Genomic DNA, 12,357 nt, shown 5'->3' with positions numbered 1-12,357 from the left:
GATGATGATGAATATATATAGAAGCTAATTTTCCAAATTCATTTGTGTCTCCTCTGGGCATTTTCTTTGGGATCTGTTCATATTCATGTTTTTGTTTCTGATTTTACAATAATTTTCCTCTGTTGTAGGATGAGCAGTTCTTAGGTTTTGGCTCAGATGAAGAAGTCAGAGTACGAAGCCCCACAAGGTCTCCTTCAGGTATGGCCAATTAAGCGCATGGTGCCTTTAAGTTTTGTTTGTTAAGAGACTGTGGCTTCCCCTTGCCTTCTTTGCATGAAAAGGATGGTCTTAAATGTTGGGATTTTTTCGTGCATCCTTCACTTTCCCTCATACTAAATAGGAAATGGCTTGTGAACTAGATAGACTCTTCCTCTGTCAGGCCACTTTTGGTTTATTCTTTATGTCGCTTCTCTATGGGAACCCCTTGAGGCATGGTGGGTAGATTTCCATGGAATGATTGATTGGAAAACCTGATAGACAAAGTGAAGTTAACCTGCAAGGAGCATCCTCACATTGCTCCATTTTGAATTATATGGTAGTATATATGACTGTGGGAACAATTTGACTGTTGTTTACAGGTGAAATTTGGTCTACTATTGTCAAAGAACTAAAATTAAATTTTGGCACCATATGAAACTATTTTATCTGATCCTAGAAAGGCTATATTAAAATAAAGAAGATAAAAACGATGTGGTGATGTTTCCATTTAGAATGGAACATGTCTTCAAATTCTAGTTAACAGCAGTTTCCTGAGAGATGATCTTCTGGGGAAGTAATGTTTAATGGCTTTCTGAATTCTGGTCTGTGTAGCAGAGGGCTGTAGGTCTTCTGGTGAAAAAAACAATCCCCAGCTATGCTGCCATTCTGACTTCTTGTCTGATTTTCTTTGATTTTCTGTGAGTTAGACAATCTAGTTAAATGTGATGTTGGCAGTTCTTGCTCTCTGACACTGACTTAGTTTGTGATGTAGTATTGCCATTCTAGTTGTGAGGAGTTAGCCAGTGGTAACCGAGTATCTGAGCCATTTAGAAAGTAGCTATGTTCTCCTTAAGATGTGATGAAATCTTAAAATTTCATATTGGAAAGTGATTTGAAGGATCATATGGTGTAACCTCTTCATTTATAGATGACAAAATGAGGCCCAGAAAAATACATGACAATTATGTGAAACTGATTTGCAAGTTCTTTCAATGTGTTGTGGATTATGGAAGTTAGCAGCAAGAGCCGGACTCTTTTTCTGGTCTGCTTTTTCTACTTGTCCATTAAAAGCTTCTTTTAAAAGTTGGATAGCAGAGGTTATCAGAATTAATAAAACCCCTATGAGTGGCCAGGTTCATCTACTATGATGATAAGGAATCTTGTGATGTATATTTCTGGGTAGGAGTTTATTTTGTTAACTCACAACTTTCTTGTTGGTTTCCTCAAGTTTTTTTTCTTGGCTGTCAGTCTACCGTGGATGTTGTCTTGTTTGTTTGTTTTTTCTTTCTGTTAAACCATCTGGATATGCTTCATTATTTAAGAAATGAAACAATTTCTCTGCTATGTCCTAGTCTATTACTTTTGTTGTAATTAGTATATATTCAGAATGGATTTGTGAACCCTTAATCTATTAAGGGAAGTCTCAAGTTAATTGGTGAGGAAAGCATTTATATTTAGAAAGCTCAACAGTAAGACCATTGTTGATTTCTGTTCTGTGAGAAAGTTGGTTCCAAGTCTGAAATGTTCATCATAATGGCATAAATCTCTTTTGGTGCCTGTTAGGGGAGGTTTTATTCTCAAAAGAATGTTGAGTCATGTAAAACATTGAAAAGGCTTGCAGGAAGAGAAGGTTCAAGAGGCTAGCCAACTCTTAAAACATTACAAAATACAGGTTGATACAAAGAATTTTAGAAACAGACTTGTTTTCATAAGTCTCTTGCTAAGTAGCAAATTGAGTTGATTTATAAATTGGCAAATTCCTTTCATTTAGATTAGAAGAAATCTGATGTAATAATTTGTTGGTTTGCTCTTGACATCAGTTAAGGTTAAATCTTTTTTGTAACTTGGGACTGACTAGTCAAGAACTTGCAGGTAGGGGAATAGATTAATGGACACATCATTGTGTCACTTCACCGATTAGTTCACATGCCACTGAGTTCAGTGATCTTATTATTCTGATGTCTCACGAATGAATATTTTTTTTATTTGGTCAAACTTTCTTCGATTACTTTGGCAAAACAGATTGAAAATACAGGAAGTGGAGCTGCCCAGGAGCCTTTTCCTATTGAAGTTGGTGCATCATTGATTTTAGAGTACCTTGTTCAAATGTATTAAAGCCAAAATTATGAATTGAATAGATGGGATGACTTGCTATAATCATGTTCCCAAATGTTAATCTTGGTGGCTAGGATACAGAAAAAGTAGTACAGATTTTTTTTTTTTAACACATTTTTTGAATTGAGAAAAAAACCTTCTCGCTCACCTAAAGTTGTAGGAAGACCAGTTTTGTATAGTAATTGCTCGGTTGAAAACCTCTTATTACTACCTCAGTTTTTCTGTCAGAAAGGCAGCTGAATGTTCTTTTAGGTAGAATGTTACTTGATTTCCTCCAGGCAGGGTTTTTGGACTGAGCACGATTAAGATGTTTTATTGCCTCATGAGACCCAAGTAGAGTTCAGTACAAATGACTTGTGCTAAATTATATTCAGCTAGTTAAGACCTGAACTACAAAGCTAAATATATGCTCTTCATTGTTTAATTTCTGTACACAGTTAAAACTAGTCCTCGAAAACCACGTGGGAGACCTAGAAGTGGCTCTGACCGAAATTCAGCTATCCTCTCAGATCCGTCTGTGTTTTCCCCTCTAAATAAATCAGAGACCAAATCTGGAGATAAGATCAAGAAGAAAGATTCTAAAAGTATCGAAAAGAAGAGAGGAAGACCTCCCACCTTCCCTGGAGTAAAAATCAAAATAACACACGGAAAGGACATTTCAGAGTTACCAAAGGGAAACAAGGAAGATAGCCTGAAAAAAATTAAGCGGACACCTTCTGCTACATTTCAGCAAGCCACAAAGATTAAAAAATTAAGAGCAGGTAAACTCTCTCCTCTCAAGTCTAAGTTTAAGACAGGGAAGCTTCAAATAGGAAGGAAGGGGGTACAGATTGTACGTCGGCGCGGAAGGCCTCCGTCAGCAGAGAGGATCAAGACCCCGCCGGGTCTCCCCATTAACTCCGAACTGGAAAAGCCCCAGAAGGTCAGGAAAGACAAGGAAGGAACACCTCCGCTCACAAAGGACGATAAGACAGTGGTGAGGCAGAGCCCTCGAAGGATCAAGCCCGTCAGGATTATTCCTTCTTCCAAAAGGACAGATGCGACCATTGCTAAGCAGCTCCTGCAGAGGGCCAGGAAGGGGGCTCAGAAGAAAATGGAAAAGGCCGCGGCGCAGCTGCAAGGGAGGAAGGCGAAGACGCAGGTCAAGCACATCCGGCAGTTCATCATGCCCGTCGTCAGCGCCATCTCCTCGCGGATCATCAAAACCCCCCGGCGCTTCATCGAGGACGAGGATTATGACCCTCCAATTAAAATCGCGCGGCTGGAGTCCACGCCGAACAGCAGGTTCAGCGCCGCCTCCTGCGGCTCCTCGGAGAAGTCGAGCGCCGCCTCTCAGCACTCCTCCCAGGTGTCCTCGGACTCCTCCCGGTCCAGCAGCCCCAGCGTGGACACCTCCTCGGACTCCCAGGCCTCCGAGGAGGTGCAGGCACTGCCTGAGGCGCGGGGCGAGCCCCCCGAGGTGCACGCGCCGCTGCCGATCCCCCAGCCCCCCGGCGACGACGGCAGCGAGCGGCGGAGCCGGCGGTTCTCGGTGTCGGAGCGGAGTTTCGGGCCCCGGGCGGCCCGGAAGCTGTCGGCCCTGCAGAGCGCGCCGCCGCCGCAGAGCTCATCGTCGTCGTCGTCGCCGCCGCCGCCGCTGCTCACGCCGCCGCCGCCGCTGCAGCCCGCGCCCGGCCTCGCCGACCACACGCCGTGGCTCCTGCCGCCCACCATCCCGCTGGCGTCGCCCTTCCTGCCCGCGTCCGCCGCGCCCATGCAGGGGAAGCGCAAGTCGATCCTGCGGGAGCCCACGTTCCGCTGGACGTCCCTGAAGCACTCCCGGGCCGAGCCGCAGTACTTCTCCTCAGCCAAGTATGCCAAAGAAGGCCTCATCCGCAAGCCCGTCTTTGATAACTTCCGGCCGCCTCCGCTCACGCCCGAGGACGTGGGCTTTGCGTCTGGCTTCTCCGCGTCGGGCCCCGCCGCCTCGGCCCGGCTCTTCTCGCCCCTCCACTCCGGAACCAGGTTCGATCTGCACAAGAGGAGCCCCCTCCTCAGGGCGCCGCGGTTCACCCCGAGCGAGGCTCACTCTAGAATATTCGAGTCCGTGACCTTGCCTGGTAATCGAACTTCCGCTGGAACGTCCTCCTCGGGAGTGTCTAACCGGAAACGGAAAAGGAAAGTGTTCAGCCCGATCCGGTCGGAACCGAGGTCCCCGTCCCACTCCATGAGGACGCGGAGCGGGAGGCTCAGCGCCTCCGAGCTGTCGCCTCTCACCCCGCCGTCTTCTGTCTCTTCCTCGCTAAGCATTTCTGTTGGTTCTCTTGCCACTAGTGCCTTAAACCCAACTTTTACCTTTCCTTCTCATGCCCTGACCCAGCCCGGGGACTCCGCGGAGAAGAACCCGAGGCCGAGGAAGCAGGCTGGCGCCCCCGCGGAGCCGTTTTCATCCGGGGGCCCCGCGCCGCTCTTCCCGTGGTTCACCCCGGGCTCGCAGACTGAAAGAGGGAGAAACAAAGACAAGGCTCCGGAGGAGCTGTCCAAAGACCGCGACGCTGACAGGAGCGTGGAGAAGGACAAGAGTAGAGAGAGGGACCGGGAGAGAGAGAAAGAGAATAAGCGGGGCTCCAGGAAAGAGAAAAGGAAAAAGGGATCAGAAATTCAGAGTAGCTCTGCTTTGTATCCCGTGGGTAGGGTTTCCAAAGAGAAGGTTGTTGGTGAAGATGTTGCCACTTCATCTTCTGCCAAGAAAGCCACAGGGCGGAAGAAGTCTTCATCGCTTGATTCTGGGACTGATGTTGCTTCTGTGACTCTTGGGGATACAACAGCTGTCAAAACCAAAATACTTATAAAGAAAGGGAGAGGAAATCTGGAAAAAAACAACTTGGACCTCGGCCCAACTGCCCCTTCCCTGGAGAAGGAGAAAACCCTCTGCCTTTCCACTCCTTCATCTAGCACTGTTAAACATTCCACTTCCTCCATAGGCTCCATGTTGGCTCAGGCAGACAAGCTTCCAATGACTGACAAGAGGGTTGCCAGCCTCCTAAAAAAGGCCAAAGCCCAGCTCTGCAAGATTGAGAAGAGCAAGAGTCTCAAACAGACTGACCAGCCCAAAGCACAGGTACTCGTTTCCATCTTACCTTTAAATGCAATCGTTTATCAGGTCCCTTCTATGAGCAATTTAGGGTAAATGTTTAGTTACCTCCAGTCACAGGAATCAGGAAAAGGGTAGAGGAGGTGGGTGGCATTTGCAATGGGCTTTTAAGGACTGGTAGGATTTTGACAGGGAGAAAATGATAGGGGAGAACATTCTAAGCAGAGGGTAGAGATGTAAACATATAAAACAGATTTGAGGACTTGGTACGCATAGGAAAGTGTCAAATCAAGACTGAAAGGTAGTTGAATGCTGAGTTGTTTGTACTTAAGGGGTTTGGAGAAATGGAATCTGTAATGTAAGTTTGAAGGTGCATTTTGTAGTCAAATTGTCTTATTGATGTTTACTATAGAGAACGTGGCAGGGGGGTGGGGGTTTGCTGAGTACTGAGTGATGAGAGCAGCAGAAGATAGGTGTTTGCAGAATACTAATGAGAAGCACTTAGCCATAAGCTGTGGGACAGAGAAGCTCTGTAGAATTCAGTTAAGTTGATGACACATTTTTACAAAGAACAGCGTTATTTTTACAAAGTGAGCTAGGCACTGGCCTCTTTCAAGAAAACCTGCTGATCTTTAACTAAAAATTCTTTTTTAAAATTGTCATGTAGTAGATGCATGCATTTTTATGCCAACATACCAAGTTAGGTTAAGATGACCAGAGGCTTCGGTTTTTAACCTAGGGCCATATTTACATTTAGTAGTTCTTCCAGTTAAGAGTTCTAGAAGGAATATGATGGGACTTATTTCTGATACTATTTTGGGTGTTTTGGGGGTTGGCCTCTTAGTAATAGGAGAGGTGGCTCTTTAAAAGGTGGAAATCTCTGTTTAGAGCCATGGCCTTTTATACTTCCATTTATAGTTAATTTCCCCCTCCTCTGTTGATTAGGGAGATATAAGTAGTCTGTGGTTAGATGAGCCCTGTTCACTCTAGACTGAACTTTTTAATAACACAAACTGGCAGCTTGAATTTTGAGGGGAATTTTAAAGAGCTTGTATAATTGGGAATAGAAGCTTAGTCGATTTCTGTTTTTTTTATTAGAAGTCTCTTTTTTTCCTAATTTTAAGATGCGGAATTAATTGGTTTCTGTGTACTGATATGGCATATCAACTCTGGGCACAATTAGAGTTTTTGTTATTCTCGATTACTAAGCTCATCAACTATATCTTGGCTTCATTTAATTATATTTTCAACTTGCATACCTGTTACTGTCTGTGTTCGACTTGCCTCATACCAGGGTCAAGAAAGTGACTCATCGGAGACATCTGTGCGTGGACCCCGGATTAAACATGTCTGCAGAAGAGCTGCTGTTGCCCTGGGCCGAAAACGAGCTGTATTTCCTGATGACATGCCCACCCTGAGTGCCTTACCATGGGAAGAACGAGAAAAGATTTTGTCTTCCATGGGGAATGACGGTAGGTCAGGGATGTCAGCCTGGAAGTCAAAGCACACGTTCAGTTTGTTCGCTCCTCATCTGTCCTGGGGTTGCCCACGAGGCTCTTTGTAGCATTAGGTGTGTTAGTCCGGGTCGTCCAAGAAACAGACGGTATGGGGAGGTCAAATGTGCAAGGATTCTAGTGGAGAAAGTACTTGAGAGAAAAAACGGCAAGGTAGCCAGGGAAGGCTAGGAGAGCTGTCAGATTGCTGTGCAAGTCTGACTGACCCCAGTGAAAGAGAGAGGGTCAGAAGCCGGGGCAGAATTTTTCTAGATGCCACGCAGTTTAAGAAAGCTTGGCAAGGCTCCTGGGAAGTCCTTAAGCAAAGCTGACTGTCAGACGAGTCTTGTGTCTCCCAGGCTTGGAGCGTCTTCAGAAGCATTCAATTCATACTCTTGACTTTAGGTTAGATGCTTTGTTTTCAATGTTGGGACTTGTACTGCACCAAAGCACAAATTAGAGTCATTCTAAAGCATGGAAATAATTATTAGAAACAGGCTCTGAGTTCTGCTTGTGAATACTTTTGTTATAATGTATTTCATTTTTGGAGTCCCAATTAAAGTGAGGTTTGAGTGTCTATAATAATATGAGTGGATTTTGAGGATCTTCGCCTGTACTCGCGAGAAGGAGTTGGATCCTCCCTCAGAGCTAATGACAGTTTCTTTAACAGACAAGTCATCAATTGCTGGCTCAGAAGATGCTGAACCTCTTGCTCCGCCCATCAAACCAATTAAACCTGTCACCAGAAACAAGGCACCGCAGGAACCTCCCGTAAAGAAAGGACGGCGATCAAGGCGCTGTGGGCAGTGTCCCGGCTGCCAGGTGCCCGAGGACTGTGGCGTGTGTACCAACTGCCTGGATAAGCCCAAGTTCGGTGGCCGCAACATAAAGAAACAGTGTTGCAAGTGAGTGGGCGCCCTCCCCTGCGACTCCCATGCTTGGCGTGACTTTTGCTCATTTATGTCAAGGTGTTGCGGAGATGCATCGGGACACTGCATGTGGTTGGATTGAGTCTCCCTGAGTCGCCCCATCAGTTGCAGAGCTGGGTTTTGTGATGTGGCTAGCGCTGGACGTGCTTACGTAAGGAGCACTCTGGAGCAATGCTGTCTGCTAGAAGATGGTGGAAACGTTCTGTACCTGCTCTTTTCGGTGTCGTAGCTGTGAGCCCGAGGTGGCAGTGGAGCACTGAAATGTGGTTGGTGTGACAGGAGAGCTGTATTTTTAATTTCATGTTTTAGTTGAGAAATCTTAAATAGGCACATGTGCCTAGTGGCTGCCGTATCAGTGCAGCTTTGGAGGATTTCTACTTAAAGACTGACAAGTTCAGGCATAATGTTTACTAGGTCAACTGAAATTACCTTTGTGGCGTTGAAGAAGCATGGGTGATTCCTCACTTTCAGAATGTTCTCGTGCATATGGAGTCTTTGATATGGAAGTTTTCATTATTTTGCCTTTCCTCCCCTTTTCCAGTCAGTTTGTGATGCACTTCCTGCACTCTGGGCTAATTTGTTTAAAACGGATTAAGACAGTTGCACCAACAGAAATTTTGGCATTTAAGCATCTCCTAAAGTACCTGGCACAAGGAACAGATATTATCAGTAGATTTTTGCTGAATAAATGAATCACATGAAACATAGTTGGGAAAAATGCTACATTATTTACTTCAGGGGAGACCATTTCTAGGAGAAAATGGTCTAGGTTTAGTTTGGCCTTAAGACTTTTCTCTCAGTCCTATTAGTGGAAAGAAGTGAGACAGTTCACAGATCCGCAGAAAGGTACATGGTAACAAGGTAAGCAAGGTAAAATTGTGCTACTGAAATTAGGGGTTGAGATGGACTCTTTATAGTTCAATTGATAGTTTCCAATTAAGTTTGAGTTTCACTGAATTGAGGGGTGGAATATATATATCAAAACCCAAAGATAGACCTATAGCATTGTAGTGGCAGACAAAGGATTTGTTAGGTGATTTTAGTCCATTTTGTATTCTGATTACTACATGAATATTAATCTCATAAGGGAGCAGAACTGCTTTGATAACAAGAAATACTGATTGTTTTTGAGTGGGTGCCTGTCAGTGCTGGGTTACAAGAAGTTTGAGTCCCATTTCAAGTATAATTTGACATCTGCTTCTTCTGGATCCTTCCTGAAGGTAGGTAAACTTGCTGATTGAAGGATTCAAAGGCTTGGGTTTAATCTGAGTAAGGAGCAACCCTGTTTTTCTCAAAGTGACCCTGAATGAAGGTTCCCTGGTTCTTACAGACAGATAACACTTGTTTTAGTTGCTCTTCTTCTAAATGTAATTTAGTTTATGGTATCCCTTCTTATCCTAGGATGAGAAAATGTCAGAATCTGCAGTGGATGCCTTCGAAAGCCTACCTTCAGAAGCAAGCAAAAGGTAGTGTTGTAAAAAGACCCTCCCCAAAATGCTTCTGCTTTGATGTCACGTAGTCATACACACCTAGTTGTAAAGAGAAGACTGGTTTTGTTTTGTGGTCTACGCAGTGCTCTTTCCCAAGGAATTGATGGTTTTTAAAGCTGGGCAATAAGTATGTGGCAGTTCATTTTACCATTCCCTTTACCTTGGAGTATGTTTCTAGTATTCCATAATAAAAGATATTTTAAGTTTATATAAAAATTATAGTTTGTTCCCTATCCTAGAGCAATGAAAGTGTACCTGTCCACCTGACCAACTTGGCATTAACTTTCTTGAGCCTTTCATTGTCAACTTCAGCTGCGGAAAACTGAGAATAGGATCATGGTACATCCCTCTATTCTATTGTAGGTAAAATTTTCCTCACATGTAGATAAATAATCTTGGTGGGTTTCTTTTTCCCTAGCTGTGAAAAAGAAAGAGAAAAAGTCTAAGACCAGTGAAAAGAAAGAGAGCAAAGAGAGCACTGCTGTGAAGAACGTGGTGGACCCTAGTCAGAAACCTACCCCATCAGCCAGAGAGGATCCTGCCCCCAAGAAAAGCAACAGTGAGCCGCCTCCTCGAAAGCCTGTTGAGGAAAAGAGTGAAGAAGGGAGCACCTCTGCCCCAGGGCCTGAATCCAAACAAGTTACCACTGCAGCTTCTAGGAAGTCCAGCAAGCAGGCCTCCCAGCCAGTGCCAGCTGTCCCCCTACAGCCGCCCAGCACAGCACCGCCGAGGAAAGAAGTTCCCAAAACCACTCCCAGCGAGCCCAAGAAGAAGCAGCCTCCTCCGTCCGAGTCAGGTGAGTGAGGAAGGCGAGGGGTTGCTGCTGGGCCGTGTGTACCAGAAGAGAGCTCTGGACGCCTAAGTAGACTTTGGAAACCGGCAGTGTGTGGTTTTAAGGCTTTGGTGCCAGAAAATTAGCTCTCCTTTGACCATTATGTAATAATAAAGAAGTAGGAGCAGAAAACCAGTTAAGTTGGAGATACTGTCTTAATTTCCTATTTCAAGCCTATGGTTTAAGTAGTTTTTGTGTTTTCTAATGCCCCTTTCTTCACAGGTCAATCAGTCTTAATGTTGTCATTATATTTAGCATCAACTGTAAGTTTAGTAGCATCTGACTGCATTATTTTGAATTCCTCAGGTCCAGAACAAAGCAAGCAGAAAAAAGTGGCTCCTCGCCCAAGTATTCCTGTAAAACAAAAACCAAAAGAAAAGGTGAGGAGAGATTTGCTTCTGTGCCATTTCTCAGGGATGTGTCCTGTTCTGTAGGGAAATAGCCTTACTCTTGACGCTTATTGTGATTGATTGAGTGAAACTACATTTCTGTTTCTAAGTAGATGACAGTGAAGTTTTTTCAAATTAACAAACTTGAGGTTTAGGCTTTAACTCATTTCTTGGTCTCTTTCCCCTTGTTCTTCCCTTCTTTCTAGCCCTCTGCGCTTATGATTATGTTGTAGGCCGCTTAGCATAATTGTTTTTTTGCCCTCAACATCCTATAGCGATCGTTGTCTACCACAGTCACCTTTCTTAACAATGTGGAGGGAGAGATAAGTCTTTAAGAATCTTCTGGCTCTTTCTGTCATCTTTCCATGCCACCTTAATGGTGCCCATGAATGTCCTGGCTGATGTTGTCAAGAGCCTCAGTGATACTGAAAAGACAGGCAGTGAATGCCAGGTGCTCATTGCCGTGCTCCAAAGTCATCCTCCAGTTTCTAACTTTGGTGATGAAGCATGATATGTTAGCAAATTGAAAATCATTGATGATCACAGAGCTGGAAAAATCGTTGTGAACCTCAAGAGGCAGATTACACAAGTGTGGAGTGGTCAGCCCAAAATTTGATACGCAGCTCAAAGATCTAGAAAAATGGCAGAATTACCTGCTCCCTTCCCATCAGTTTAATTTCATTGTACTGACAACCTTAGCTGGTTTTATGGACCATGAAGTAGCAAGACGAAAACACAGGAGGTAAAATCCTGGGATTCTTTTTCTAGAGATATAATTCTTACATGTGAATAAAACGCTTCAGTGGAAAAAAATATCTTCTGAAGATTACTTCTCTGTTTCTATAGGATACTTATTTTTGGAAACATGTTTTCCAGATCTGTTAATAAGATTTGTCATTTATATTTTCTGTTGGAAAAGTGAAGGCTGGTGGGATGTGGTTTTGTTCTTTATCCATTTTCTGTCTGTAGGAAAAACCACCTGCGGTCAGTAAGCAGGAGAACGCAGGCACTTTGAACATCCTCAGCACTCTTTCCACTGGCAACAGTTCTAAGCAAAAAATCCCAGCAGATGGAGTCCACAGGATCAGAGTGGACTTTAAGGTAAAAAAGTGTTAGGAACCACATAGTATACTGAGTGTCTTTAAATAAGGCTTTCAATTAAAAAATGATGTGTCCAAAAGGTGTGGAAAGAGGAAATTCAGCACCAAGTAGGGGAACGATGGGTTAGTAGGTGGGTTCAAGTGTTTGAGAACTTTGGGCAGTGTTTTGAGGTCACTGTGAACTGAGTGGAGAACGTGGGCATTGAAGCACTTCTGCCCATCCTGAGTACTAAAGTGCATTTAGGTGAGATTCTTTAGCATCTGAGGATGTGTTCTCTCACATAGGCATTATCAAACCATGATGATGGCTTATATCAGCAAAACTCAGGCAAGCTCAGTCTCAGTTTATCTTTGCATTACAGTTGACATGAATTGAACTGATAGATGAGCCTTTTAACAGTTTGAGATTTAAGAGTGTTGTCGGCAGTCATTTTTGAACTCATTGAAATGAAGTATTCTTGACGTTCTGGTGTCACTCTAATTTTATATTTTCATCCTTTCAGTCCAAAGTTGTGTCATTTTAAAACTTCCATAAATGATCTTTCTGTCTTCACAGGAGGATTGCGAAGCAGAAAATGTGTGGGAGATGGGAGGCTTGGGGATCTTGACCTCTCTTCCTATAACACCCAGGGTGGTTTGCTTTCTCTGTGCCAGTAGTGGGCACGTAGAGGTAAGATATCCTGCTTCTTGATACCCCAGAAAGTGTAATGGTAGATGATTTGCTCTGATGAAAAAAGT

The 12,357-nt window shown here is 44.1% G+C and overlaps 1 protein-coding gene and 1 pseudogene across 11 annotated transcripts in view; both read left to right on the top strand.

The window, feature by feature from the left end:
- Positions 1–12,357, top strand: part of KMT2A (lysine methyltransferase 2A) — a 69,062-nt gene that overhangs the window by 23,464 nt on the left and 33,241 nt on the right. For 10 of the 11 annotated variants that reach the window (XM_073239699.1, XM_073239700.1, XM_073239701.1 and 7 more), the window contains 9 exons: positions 129–198; positions 2,751–5,413; positions 6,681–6,858; positions 7,550–7,784; positions 9,210–9,274; positions 9,717–10,094; positions 10,437–10,510; positions 11,489–11,620; positions 12,176–12,289. In XM_073239699.1, the coding sequence (XP_073095800.1) occupies positions 129–198; positions 2,751–5,413; positions 6,681–6,858; positions 7,550–7,784; positions 9,210–9,274; positions 9,717–10,094; positions 10,437–10,510; positions 11,489–11,620; positions 12,176–12,289 (3,909 nt within the window). The remainder of the gene's footprint in view (positions 1–128; positions 199–2,750; positions 5,414–6,680; positions 6,859–7,549; positions 7,785–9,209; positions 9,275–9,716; positions 10,095–10,436; positions 10,511–11,488; positions 11,621–12,175; positions 12,290–12,357) is intronic. The other variant, XM_073239705.1, reaches the window with a different exon arrangement.
- On the top strand, positions 10,522–11,482 carry LOC108385126 (small ribosomal subunit protein uS8-like; annotated as a pseudogene).

The sequence above is a fragment of the Manis javanica genome, chromosome 6 (genome assembly GCF_040802235.1).
Source record: "Manis javanica isolate MJ-LG chromosome 6, MJ_LKY, whole genome shotgun sequence".
NCBI classification, from domain to species: Eukaryota; Metazoa; Chordata; class Mammalia; order Pholidota; family Manidae; genus Manis; species Manis javanica.
The sequence above is the reverse complement of the archived record's forward strand: the minus strand, read 5'-3'. Positions and strand labels throughout refer to the sequence as shown.